Source organism: Halyomorpha halys, unplaced genomic scaffold, assembly GCF_000696795.3.
Source record: "Halyomorpha halys isolate HHAL.00 unplaced genomic scaffold, Hhal_1.1 Scaffold118.1, whole genome shotgun sequence".
In the NCBI taxonomy this organism is placed as follows: Eukaryota; Metazoa; Arthropoda; class Insecta; order Hemiptera; family Pentatomidae; genus Halyomorpha; species Halyomorpha halys.
This window is the reverse complement of record NW_027106719.1, coordinates 202973-217596: the sequence shown is the minus strand read 5'-3', so window position 1 is coordinate 217596 and position 14624 is coordinate 202973. Positions and strand designations below refer to the sequence as shown.

At 33.3% G+C, this 14624-nt stretch overlaps 1 protein-coding gene across 1 annotated transcript in view; it reads left to right on the top strand.

The window, feature by feature from the left end:
- The window catches only part of LOC106678005 (uncharacterized), a 10916-nt gene extending 4973 nt beyond the window's left edge, over nt 1-5943 (top strand). The window contains exons 4-5 of the mRNA XM_014416271.2: nt 2187-2343; nt 5811-5943. Coding sequence (XP_014271757.1) covers nt 2187-2343; nt 5811-5885 — 232 coding nt within the window. The 3' untranslated portion in view covers nt 5886-5943. The remainder of the gene's footprint in view (nt 1-2186; nt 2344-5810) is intronic.
- Nucleotides 5944-14624: the final 8681 nt, after the last annotated feature.

The following is a 14624-nucleotide window of genomic DNA, read 5'->3' as shown; positions in this document are numbered from 1 at the left end:
CGAATTAAAGTGTTTCCTGTTAAGAGAGTTTTGAAGGGAAAATCAAATAAGTGAAAATCTGTTGGGGCAAGATAAAAAAAACGGGATGAGTGGGGGATCACATCCCAGCCAAACTTTAATGATTTCTGCCAGGTCTGCAAAGACACGTGAGGACGGGCGTTATCGTGACTATGTCTTTGCGATTAGCCAATGCTGGACGCTTTTGATCAACCTCTACCTTTAATTGTTCCACAGTATACGGCAGAATTAATGGTCTGGTTGGACGGGAGGAATTCAAAATAAAGGAAATCTTGCCAATTCCACCAAATGCATAGCAAAACCTTTTATGGATGTAATCCTCCTTATGGTGTAGTTAACGGCGAGTCACTTTCCCTAGGACTTTTTCCTCACAATATTATTGTACAGGACCCACTTTTCATCCCCAGTTATCGACCTCTTTAAAAATGGATCATGAACATTGCGTTTCAGGAGGGAATCGCTAATGGACATGCGGTCCAATAAATTCTTTTCCGTCAAATTGTGGGGAACCAATAGATGTCTCTTCGAGAAACATATCCCGCTGCCCCTAAATGCATGAGATATGTTAAGCGTTTCTGCGATATCCCGTGTCGTAGAATGAGGGTTGTCTGTGACCAATGCTTGAATTTGGTCATCATCGACAGTTGAAGGACGACCCGAGCGCTTTGCGTCTTCCAAGTAAAAATTTCCGGTTTTGAACCAAGAAAACCACTTACGGACGGTGCTTTCTCCTAAGGCATCATTGCCATACACACTGCAAATTTTGTTAACCGTCTGTGTGGGGGATTTTCTTTTTCGGAAATATAAAATCATTAAATGACGAAAATGAATTTGAAAATGAATGAATACCTCTTAAAGATATCGGTTGGAACTGGAGCATAAAATATATCAACTAATCTTTTTTTAGAATATGTAAACATTATTGACCAAGTAAACGTGATTTTATTAACACAGAGAGGATTAAATTGAAATATTGAAAAACACTACGAACTTATTTTACAACCCAATACTATCGAAAAAAGTTCAGTTACAGAGAAATATCTTTCATGAGGGGGTTATGCATTGAAGTAGCGTCTGCTAATACTATACCAAAGGATACTCAGATCAACAAGATTGGTAGGTCACAGGGAAGTATGTTTAATCTAAAAGGGGGACATGAAAAGTATGCGGATTCAGCTATCCTTCAGAGGTAGAAGTCAGACGGAGGGTGTAATTCTTGTCAATCCAGTGTGGAATTTTTGCATAGTGTCACCCCATTGCATAACTGAAGTTTTCTAGTTATGGCATAGTATTATTATTGTTGAGCTGTTAATAGCTGGCCGTAGATTGATATGAGGAGAAGAAGGTTGGGGGGGGGGAGGGGGAAGAGGAATGCGGCCAGCAGAGATACACAAATAAACCGAACTTATTTATTCTGGCCAAAGTTTCGTCTAAAGTCGCAACATTAGACGGCATTCCCGCCCAAATCACTCTGATGAAGGCCTGAAATTCTGGGTTAATCGTAGGCACAAATAATTGTTTATCCAAATTTTGTTTATTTATGTATCTTTGCTGACCGCACCCCGGACCATCTCCTCATATTATTATTTTCAGAAGTAGATAACTCTGTGTAACTTCTATTTTTTTTTTTGAACAGCTTGTGTCTTATTATGTATTACTTAAGTTACTTCAAAAGCCCAAATAAATTTCTGGCTTTCACATACGAGTTAGTTCTTTGGGATTTGATATAGAAAGCTAAAGTGACCTTAGTGTTGTAGACTGCAAAAAAAAAAAAAGATTTCATATTCCCAAAGAATATATTTAGTTGATATTTTCTCGAGTTCTAAACGACTTCCAGGAACTTTCCAAGAAATATTTTAGCTTGACAAATTTCTTGATTTTACCACAATAATTATTTCATTTAGTGTTATATTTGAAACAAAACTTATTTAATTAATTACATTCTACAATCTAATGGTATAAACAAAAATTATAAAAGTGGTATCTAAAAAAAATCAAGGTATAGCCGCGATAATCATTGTAGTCTGCTTAAAAGCTGAGGTCGAAGCATCCACGAACAATTAAGAACTTATTTTTGTTTCATTCTAATAAATATTTTATCAAGTTTTGAATAGCTGAATTTCCAATATGTTATATATATTTTATATAATGTTAAAAACAATTTATAGCCCTTTTACGGAGTCATTACCGTCTAATGAGACCAAAAATGAAGAGAAAGACCCATTTGCACAGAAAAGGGATAGACTTTGGGCTCAAATTAAAGAATTGAGGGAAATGACAACAGTAACAGATGAAGAACTACAAACCAGGAGGTTTGCTGTCGCGGTAAGGTTTAACGAAATGTTGTAGTGTTGGTTAATTATTAATTAATTATAGTTACTTGCCTCATTATTATTCAATTAATTAAGTAATGTGCAAAAATACATACATGAAAAATGTTTAAAATTTTAAGATATCTTAATTGCTTTGCTCTTTTCAATGTTTGGAGTTACATAAAGAATTAAAAACACGTCGCTCTGCCTTCCTAATTAGTTTGGGATAATTCTTAAAAATGTATGAAACAAAAAATATACTTTTTCAAAAAAATATGTTCATATAAGCAATTTAGCAATAAATACAACATTTCATAAATTATTTTTAATTTATATATGTTTAAAACAAAATCAACCTCTCAGGCTCACCCACTCCTATCTTATTTCAAAAAGAAACACCTCAGAACTTCCAGTATTGCAACAATCTGACAATAAGCCATATTTTCCAAAAATGCCCATATTTCACACCACACCTCAATAGCTTAGGAAAAACCCTCGGAGACGATGATAAAACAATAGAATTGGTGTTTCAGTTTTTTAAATCACAACATTTACTGACAAAAATATAACATTGAACGGAAGAAAAAAAAATAATCAAATTAAAAAATAAATAAAATTAAACAAATATAAGCAAAATTAAATAAAATATAAATGGCGTTGATGACCAATGAAGTTTGGCGCCACTAAACAAAATCAACAAAGAATTATATGGTATATATAATGTGAAAGTAATAATAATAAAGGTTCGATGCCGACACCACTAATCGTTCTCTATATACATCTTTCTAGTGACGCCCCTCCAATCCTAGATTACTAAATCAGTCTTAACGCAATCCTCCCATCCAGGTTTCGCCCTCGGACGTTTACCCTTAGGTTCAGTGTTAATTAAGATTTCAGGGAACCGTTCATTACTATGTCCCACCACCTTACACGCCCATCTTATTCGCCAAAATGCTTTAACCTGAATTATATTTGTAGGATGCAGTTCCCTCATTTCAGCATTGTGTAGCCTTCTAATTCTCCCGTTAACTCATCCTTTTTTGATCCGAATATTTTACATAATGCTTTATTTTCAAAAACCTTAAGACGCTTTTCTTACCTTAGTGTAAGAGGCCACGCTTCGTATCAATAACAGTGGGAAGAAGAATAATTTGGTAAATTCTAAGTTTTAAATAAAAACAAATATATAATTCTAACTAAGTGATCAGTAGATAAATAGATAACTAAAAATTCAGGTAGTAAAAATCTGACAAAGAACTGGAATTTGTATTATTTATTGATTAAATTTCGTCAATAATCCTGATAGAAGAAAAGCGGTAAAAACTCGATTTAGTAAACCAAATATAAGATACATCAACTTGAGCAAGTTTCCAACTCGGCGGTAACTGTTAAACCACATCCTCTAATAGTCTTCTCCTTCCGTGAATCCACTGTCATGTTTGAATCTTGGTCTCTTCATAGAGTCTTCACCAAATGATTCGGTATTTTGCTGCTGTTTGCGAGTTTCTCACGTTCAGCAAGGCTCTGACGTCACTTAGTACAAGAGTCGGGAAGGAAAAAAAGGCAGTTATCTCACCCCAATTTTTGATTACTTTAATGAAAACTAGGTATAATTACTAGTCAAAATTGATGAGTCTGCCAAGTATAGGTAGGGGGAATAAAAAATGGCGGCTGTTTCAAAACTTAAAAAATACTAATTTTTCATTCGGAGCTCTGTATCTTAAAAACTACCAACAACACTAAAAAACCTAAGAGCACATTATTTAAAGAAGAGTAAATTTGCTGAAATATTAGCCCTAAAAGAGCTATTTACGTCCAATAGTTCTCGAGATATAGTTTTTTTAAAAGCAAACTTTCTTAAAAATCTACTGCAAGATTAGTAGTTAGTTATTTTATTTTGAGAAATCTATATCTCAGGAGCTATGTAACATACAAATGTCTAATAGCACTCAAATTAAAGCTAGTACAATGGACTATAAAGAAAATTATTACCTTTACTTTCGTAGGAGTAGTAGTTTTCCTGATATTTGCTCAAATAAATTGATTTATAGTTGTTCGGACAATAAATTTGATTTATGAAAAACTTCATTTCAGAAACCATTTGACGTACAGAAGTCTGCTAGCGCTCAAACTAAAGCTAGTTAAATTTACTATAAAATAGTTAATAGTTTTTATCTTTGTAGGACTAATAGTTTTTATGATATTTGACAAAATAAACTCACAAAATGTTAATTTCTAGTTGTTCTTATAAAATGTTGGATTTTTGAAAAAATATATCTCTAGATCTATAAGACGCACATATGTCTGCCAACACTCAAAATAAAGAAAATTTAACTTACTGTAAAGTAGTTTATGACACTTATCTGCATAGGGGTAGTAGTTTTTATGATATTCACATATTAATATAAATTTGGCAAATTTGTCCGAACAACTATAAATCGATTTATATTAGCAAATTTCATGAAAACTATTACTCCTACGAAGATAAACATAATAAACTACTTTATAGCTCATTAAACTAGTTTGAATTTTAGTGCTAATAGACATCTGTACGTTAAATGGTTTTTGAGATATAGATTTTTCAAAATAAATTCACTAACTACTGATCTTTCAGTACGTCCCATACATTTTTATGAAATGTTGTTTTTTAAAATGCTATATCTCGAGAACTATTTAACATAAATAACTCTTTTAGGGCTCATATTTTAGTAAATTTGCTCATCTTTAAATGACGCTCTCTTAGGTTTTCTTGTGTTGTGTAAGATATAGAGCTCCGAATGAAAAATTAAATTTTTTTATCGCTTTTAAGCAGCCGCGATTTTTTATTCCCCCTACCTATAATTGGCAGACTCATCAATTTTAACTAGTAATTATACATAGTTTTCATTAAAGTAATCAAAAATTGGGGTGGGATAACTGCCTTTTTTCTCCTCTTAGGCTCTTGCACTATCTAAATACGCAATGCTCCTATCTCGGGTTTGGTCGCTCCTTAGCATTAGTCGGTTAAGATGAGGGTAGCAGTAAAATAAAGAAGTATTTGCTGCTAACAGATTCTCTTGTGCAGAATGAGTTGGAAATTAACTGTAAATTGAAGAGAAATTAATTAATGCAGTAACCTCATCATGTCAGATCAGATACCGGATCAGTTTTTTCAATTTCGCGGTATAAACAAATATATTTTTCGGAGAAAGGACATACACAGACCTACTATGGTCTTAATGGAAGCTCACTGATTTCCAAAACTTAAAGAAAATAAGAGAATGTTTGTAAAGAAACTCGTTTCATGAAGGACCAATCAATCGTATTACTGACTGGCTAATTCTGTACCCTGCACTCAACAAGCCAGAAGTAACCTGTTATTATTTAAAACTAAATACTTGAATATAATAACCAACCACTTACTTTCTGAATGACAATGAAAACGATACTGTTAAATCAATTTAAAATTAGTTTTATTGTAATTTGTCTTTATTGTTTTAGGCGAAAGCTGAAATGATACAGAACGTTCATAAGGAGATTAAAAGAATGCAGGCTCTGATATCATTAACGAAGTAATAAAGTTGTATTAGTCTGAATATGTTGTTATAAAACTAAGGATGTCATACTCCTTCGATCATCTTGTATTTATTTCTTAATTACTAATTTGTTTTAATCTAATATATTCGTACAAATATGGCTGGGAGAATGAGACAAAAACACGAGAGAAAGTGCCTTCATATGCTTTTTCCTTATCAAACTCATCCGTTATAACGAAAAAGGCTCCTGGAAGACAGAGGATTTTCCTCACTCATTCAGAGTGACAACCTATTGCTGGACTCAAGAAGCATTCGTCGGCTTAATTGATGAAGCAAAGCTTTTCTGCAACACCGAGCAACATTATCCAAGCTTCGGATGTCCTTTCGGTCTGGTGCCATACATTTTTTCATCAATGAGTTTATTGAGAAAGGATGTCCACTGCGCCGCCTCCTATGGCCGTCATTATAGCTTTCCAAGAAATTTCCAAAATTAACTAGATCATAGATCCTCGTGTCAGGTATGAAACGAAGTAAAAATAAAGTAATAAAACCAATTGATTTATTTATGAAACGTACTTATATACTTTATGAAAAACAAGGAAACATCATAGGGTAATGCAGAAGAATTACGTAAGAACATCATAGGGCAATTCAAATGATAAGACCTAGCTTCGGAACTACCATCCTCAGCAAGAACATCTTCTTAAGGAAGTAGAAATTGAATTGGAGTTTTTACCCTCGACGATAAGCACTATATTGTGGCACACTTATAATAATAATGGTATTCATAAAAAAGAAGCCGGTGATTTTTTCCCACATTCAGTAAACTCTCTTTTTATTATTAATCTCAACAGCAAATATATTTTTATTTAATATTTTTTTCATTCTTATTTATTACGTTGCATAAATAGTCCCTTAACAAACAAACAAAAACTGTTTTGGGTCATTCCAAGTCTATTCACACTTACTTTACCTTACCATTTCATGTTTTCGTAAAATTTGGCATGATTGATCTATTAGTAAAGACATGGAACAAATGTGAACTTTTACGGAGATAATGACACAAAGCTGTAAAGTTCACATTAATAGTCTGAAAAAAAAAACCCAAATAGGAAACATTTTAATTTAAATTTTCTCAAAAGTGTGCACATATTGTAAAATTCAATATTACCAAAAAGTACATATAAAAAAAATTGATCTTGGAAAAGCGAAAACAATTTTTTTTAAGGGGCTCTTTTTAAATCCCAAATCAAAAAATGATACTCACCGATGGTAGAGAAAGCTGGATCAGGCATATTAGTCATGTTAGACAGGCATATTAGTCACATGACAACGGCAGAAATGTGGTTCCTGCGACCGCAATTAAAGCTTGAAGGGATCACATTAGTGATGAGATTGTAATATGGCAGCTGGAAGTCCCGAAACACTGAAATGGAGGCAGCTAAAGTGGTTTGGACATGTCTGCTGCATGAAGGAGGACATGGATCCTATAAAGATATTGGAGGTACGACGCACAGATAAGAGAGCAGGAGAGGGGTGTGAACGTCCTAAAGTAATATACCAGGAATATTTTCAGAGAATCGGAGATAAACGTGACAAATCCCTCAACCAATTGAAGCTGTTATGTAGGGACCGAGACGATTGGCATCGTTTAATAGAGGCTCCTGGATGGCATAAGAGCAAGTTGAAGAAGAAGAGAAGATACCAAAAACTGTACTTGTTTTAAGAGAGGTTTCTGCAAAATACATTATACATTTTGGTACCTTGTTCCAGACCTCTCATTTCGAGCTCAACTGGATAAACTATACTATACATGATTACTTTCCCATCGTTCAAAACGTATTACTTTCGTTATTTCTGACTCCATACGCCTTGAATCAGTTCAAAAAAATCAGAAAATAGATCAATTATGAAGAGGAACTTTCCACTAAAAGCAAAACAGGTCCAGGCCTCCCAGCACATTCAGCACAGATGAGCAAGTGTTGGTTGGTGAACTTACACCAACGCGTGCCTTCACACATCTGCGAAGTCAAGCTTACTGTTTCCATCTCATATTAAACATTTATCAGTTTAAATTTTCCGGAACTAAACAGACTGCTGTTTATTCTGGCAGTGTCTAAGTATTGTGGAGAAGAAAATATATATTGAACGTTCGTCGCGTACTGAATTGAGAGCAGTAGATATGACAACAGGGGTTTCCACGCCAGAGAACTGTACTCCCTGAAGTTAGGATAATTAGTACGGTTGAGTAAACACTATTCCTATTTACTCGAAGTCTTCAAAGCATCAACTTCGTACACCGTCACACATTCTATCCTTTGTAGTAACATTGAAAACAAGCTATTCACAGAACACCGGATCATTATTGTTTTCGAACTTCTTTAGCGATGGTTTTTCATCACTATTTTCATGCTCTTTTGCTGAAAAATCGTCATAAACATCAATCAACTGGAAGTAATTTCGTGATTGGTATATCTAACGCGTTACGTATTCAGGGAGTGGGTGCGGACTTTTAAAAATGTGCATGAAACTATTGTTCACCCTGACATTTAACAGTTTGTCAGTTACTAATGAAGCTTTTGTCTCATCAGAAAACCGATAGGTGGCACAGCTGTAGACCACATCCACTAAAGGCAAATAATGAATTATTCATTTGGCCCACATGACAAAAGCTTATTGTTTTCGGGATTCCTTTCACTGTCGTTCGTTTTTACTTGGAATCAGCCAAAAGTACACGTTCTTTGTCGACAAAATATTTTGGGTGGATAAATTTAACTTATGCGAATATATATTGTATGCGAATTACAATACGTGCTGAATTGTGTATAATACATTCCTCACCTATGTGGTAAGGGTAGGAAATCTAGTGCGGGATACATCACAAAACTTTCACTAACCACCTGTTTCAGAATATATATTTTTATATTATTCACGGAATTAATAATATTTTTCGTATTTTTATATTATTGTTAATTTTTATATTATTCACAGGAACAATAACATTTTTGTTTTGTAAAAGTATGATATGAATACAAAAATATAACAGCTCACAAAAATTTACATTATCCTGTTAACCATTTATTCAATGCTACATTGTAATTGAATAAATATTGAAAATACCTATAATCTTATGAATTTATTCATCCTTTCCACTGAAAGGCTACAGGTTTAGTTAAATTAAATAATAATACAATAACTACGTCGACATGAAATCAATAGATTGGCTAAATGGATTAACTGCCATATGGATAACCTCGTTTTAGTAAAGAATTGTTATTTTTATAGTTTTCGCCATTCTTCTTTATCTTCGGCGACTTTATAGGTTAAATATAATATTTTATAATAATTGGCTTTTCAACGGTATATAATACTTCGATATTACAACTTTTATTTTTAGAAATGTGTTTTAAAACTAAAAAAAAATCCTTTCTTCTCCTTAAGTTAACTTTCAAATCATTTCACAATTGATAGTTATTCCTTTTTTTACTAAAAATAAAAATGTGAAATGGTTAATTATTTCAAATAAACAAAATTGAAGTTTATATCTAAATTTAAATTTTACTAAATAGCACCTTTTGACAGTCGAAATTACTGAAAAATTCTTTATCCGACCACTGTAAAAAATAATTCAGTCGAGGCCGGAATACTTTTTTATTCATTATTGCCAGAGTAACTAATTCTTTAAAGACTTCTTCGTCTGTCAAACCGTCTATCTCAATGAAATCCATATTATTGAATTTGGAAAGAAACGCAAAAATATATTACGCCTTCTCTAGATAACAAACCCACCTGAAACTACACAAAAGTTCCTTGTTAAATCTCTGTTTAACCATTCATTTTATCATTGGCCAGTTTACTACTAGATTCGAAGGTTAACTTTTCCAGTGCAATGCATAGTTACAGACTTGACCCGAGATTCCTCTAATCGTAGTTTAAACTGTGATGGTGCAACCAGACCTAAATTGCATTTTTAATAAAAATATAGGAACATATAAAATTATGTTTTGCTTTACCTTCCTTCCTACTGGCGTACTATGTGAACGTAAACTGTTAGTTAAAATGCGTATGGATCTATTAACTTTTTTGGAAACTGACCAATCAAATAGATTTCATTTAACTAAGGGATTTCTTGTAAATTGAATAGTTTATTAGGAATTTTAAGGTGCTAATGTTTGAAATGAATCACTTCCATTGGTTAAGTGATAGTCATCCTTATGCTTAAATTAAGTAGTTTATTTGGGCTGGGTAAGTTCCTCTCTAAGATGAATTGTAGAAGAGGAAATTCTCCTTTCCATAATTCGCTTCGAGCAAAATATTAACGAGATTAACTATATAAGTTTCGTAATAGGTAAATAAGTATTCTTTCTAACCTGATATAATTTGAATCCGATCAAATTCGATTAAAATGTTTTAAGGAATATTATAATTTTACAGATCGAAAAACTTCCTCATTAAGATTAAATCAAATTGCAATAACATAATAAAATGCATTAAATTATATCAATTGTAATTCATAAATAATTTCATTTTTTTTTTTGGCCACGAATTTTAGTCTGATATAACTTTTAATTCTTAGATATAACTGTTATGAAGATTTTATATAAAGTTTTGTAAGTCTTGGGAACAGTTATAGGTTCCATTCTTCACATAATAAATAATGTGTAATGACCTTTAACGCAACCGCATGCATCACTTTACCAGTTTCTGAGGACATAAATTTATATCATAAATTTCCATGATCGTTTCTGTTTATCACTATCATAAGTGTCAAGAATAGGAGAATTTATCTTTAGTTAAGAGGTTGATAGATTGATTAGAGTCTTTTGCGACTTGTAAAGAATTCCATTTATTATAATCAAATGCTATAAATACTCGTATAAATATGACAGGAAGAATCATGTAAAGAATATTTATTATGATAAATATCTTAAGCTTAAAAAGTAAATAGCGAATGTTCGATATTGTAGCAAGTAGCTTCAGTGATTGTATACCAAAAATAGCTTTAGCTTTTACTAGAAGTAATTGTTATCTAACTTTAGTAGATGGATTCTAATGTAAAAGTTTTTGTGAAACACGACAGTAAAATATTTACCATTCCATGTGGTTCCGTAGGCTTAATATGACATTTTTTAAAAATGGCCGCCGTGTATTTTGAGTTATTGCCGATGACTTAAATAGTATGATAATTAGGTGAAATATCAGTATAAACTACTTTGTAGTGCGTTTGATGAGTCTCAAATTGAGCCTTAATAAATTTTTTTTTTGTTCATTTGTGTAGAAATGAATTTTTTTGTTTTTCCAGGACAATACCCGCCTGTTCTCAGAAAAAAAAGATCATTTTTCGAGACTAAATAATTTAGTAGGACCTCGGGAGGTATATTTCTGTCGAAAACGAATTCAAAATTTTTCACATTCACATCCATATATAGGAGGCAAGAGAAAGTAAATTGAAGTTACAAGTCAGTAGAAATATGTTGCTGTGTATAAATCAACAAACTTTTTCATTATTAAAGCACAAGAATTTATGTTTAAGTGACTCAAAAATAATTTTTATTGCATTATATTTCTAAATGACGGCCATTTTTGTTAACGTTTTTCAATAATTTTAGAGTTTTCACACTAGTTATGTTTTGAGTTAGACAATTATTATTATAATTCAGTTAGCCGATTGTTGTAGAAATGCAGTTTATTCACATGTAATATTTTATTTCCGAATAACGGAATTCCGTAAATGTCGGAATCGTGTATATAAAAATGTAGAAACGTCAAGCTACTCATTTTGAGAGAACTTGGGCAAATAGGTTTATAAGTATGTTTATCGTTTTTGTCAGTAGTTGTATACAGACAGGTGCTCCACTTATGGCGGAGTGACATTACGACCAATGTCAGAAAAGGTCTGTGTGTTTCACACTAGTTATGTTTTGAGTTAGACAATTATTCTCAATATATAAAAAGGTCTGTGTGGCTCGGTCCTTCAGGTCTGACGGGATGGGTGACAAGCTCCGGTCCGACATTGGTAAGCTGTTACCCTGCTGTGTTGGCCAGGTGTGCGCTGGCTCAGTATCAGCCGTTTTCCTCAAGCCTGCCTTATGGCGCTCTCGGAGCTTCTGGATCGTGCAGTTATTAGATGAAGTCACAGGCGGTTCCGCGTAATGCGTGCACTTGACTGAAGCTTGGGTAGGATCTTGGGTAGTCAGCCACTGGGTGTGGCTTGGAACACCGGGCACAAACTACATTCCAGCTGTAATGGTTCTTTCTAAACTGCTGGTACCGGTACGGAGGTACCGTACAAGATTGATTATGTGAAGTTTTACGAAGTTCTCTAATTTTACTTTTTCTGATGCATTAGGTGGATCAGCAGGGAAGATTACAATTACATTACAAACTACTTTACTATAAATTTAACGAGAATCAAATTGAGCCCTAAGAGAACTTTTACGTTGACATTTTCCTTTACCTTTTAATTACCTATAAATGAGATATATAAGAATATTTTAAATATAAGGAGAAGAATTGCAATATACTATGAGGATTATCAGGTAATGAAGGAGACGCCAGGTTAGAAACAAGTGGATTTGGGTGATTGGGAAGCTTATCATAGAAGGATTAATATCTGGTTCGGGCCATATGAAACGTTGAAATCCTGAGGATGACTTGATTTGTGACAAAGTGAGGAGCACTAAGGATTCAACGAAGAATTTTGGACTGCAAGGATAGAAGGATACGAGAGGAATTCGATGGTTTAGAGGAGCAACGAAGCTCTACTCTGTATATATTGATAGCCCTTATTATAGTCATGTAGATCAGTCTAGATGGGTATTCTGGCGAGCCTAGATTAAAACTCGACATTGTGTAAAAATATTATGCATAGATTTCATAACCTGCTCGTATTAAAAATAACTCTTATTACAAAAAGGCTTGCCAAACTGGAAGGTTCGATTCTGCTAACACCGATTTCTGTCTACGTACATCTGTTCTGTGACGTCCGAGCAAACCAAAATCTATATCAGTCTTGACGTAATCCACTTGCTACCTCTTGGATATTTATCCGTCGGATCAGTTTTTTAAGAATCTATTCGTGACTGAGCTCTACTACGCTACACACCCATCTAATTCGCCGACATACTATTCTAAAAGTCTAAATTATATTTATATGGTGCAGTTATAAAAATATTAAAATAAAATAAAATAATGTTTTAATAAATTTGAGTTCGTTGTGAAGTTACTCGTAGATTTATTATTACTTACGAGTACGAAGATGTGATCTGCTTTTCATACATGCTTTAAATATTCGGTTTGGAGTTGCATATAAACAAGTATTTTTGTGCCTAAAAAGTTGGTACATAAAATGCACGTTTTCGGGTTTTATATTTATATCTCTACATCTCGACAAACGACTGACATGGAATCCTCATACAAGACTAAAAAGATAAGAAACTGCTCCTAGATTCCGACTATTGCAACATTTAGTAGACAAACGGTCTAAATTGCCAATCCATTACAAAAGACTGATCTACATGACTATTACAAGGCCTATCTGGACATACGGAGTTGAGCTTTGGGGGTCCACTAAACCATCAAATTCCTCCAGAATCCAATCCTTACAGTCCAAAATCCTTCGTAAAATCCTTAATGCTCCTTCCTTTGTCACAAATCAAGTCATCCATCAGGACCTCAATGTTCCATATGTTGCCGATTTGGCCAGAACCAGATACCGTTCCTTCCATAACAAAGTTCTCAACCACCCAAATCCACTTGTTTCTAACCTGGCTTCTTCTTCATTACCTAATAATCCTCCTAGGCGTTTGAAAAGAAGATGGTCTCGAGATCTTCTCCTCTAGAAATGTTATTGGAGTTCTATCAGTGGGTAGATTCTCCAAATGTTTGTATCATGTCACTATGTCACCTACAGCAAATTTACTTGTTGTATATATGTTTATACAGTAGTAAATAACAATAAATAAATTATTAAAAAAAAAAATAAAAATATTTATATCTCATATGATTGTTTGTCTTTTAATTCTCTGGAGGTATAGTAGATAATAATATAGTTATATTATTTCTTAGCTTTTTGACTTTCAAAAACTTGCTACATTGAGTTCTGTTGTTAGAAGAGACTGCGAACATCACGTTCCCTTAGTGTTGTTGGAAAGGGGTCTTATCGGATGTCCCACAGTAGAGAGTTGATTGCCAGTGAAAATTAGCATTTTCCCATGCCTAACACCTCAGGGAAAGCCGGACTTCTTCCCATCTTCCTCATTAACCGGACTTCTTATACTAATTCCTTTCATCCTTGGTAATTATGTATTGTGATAAAGGAAAACAAAAATGTTTTTAGAGTTGATTTTTCCGCATAGTTCAAAGTAGTGGGAACATAAGAAGGGCGTGTTAGAGAAGTAATTGTTAAGTAAGAAGTTGAAGGCCCTAAGGTGATATCGCATGTTGGCGCAGCTGGCTTGTTATCTACCAGTGCTCCTTATACCTCCTTTGCTTACGACATGAAAAGAAAGTCTCAATGCTCTCTACGTTGTCCAATATGGGTAAGAATCCCCTGAATATACTTCTGAAGAAGAATAAAATAATGGTAATAATATAAATATATGTACCTTTACTTGGTTAATTATGTAAAAAATAACTTTTATTTTGCATAAAAATAAATATTTGTGGAAGCATTTTAGTTTATACATTATATTTAGTTGCGCCAATAAACAATAACAACAGCTTACTGTTTTATTACAGGAACTTGAAATCATAAGATAAAAAAAAACCTACTGATGAA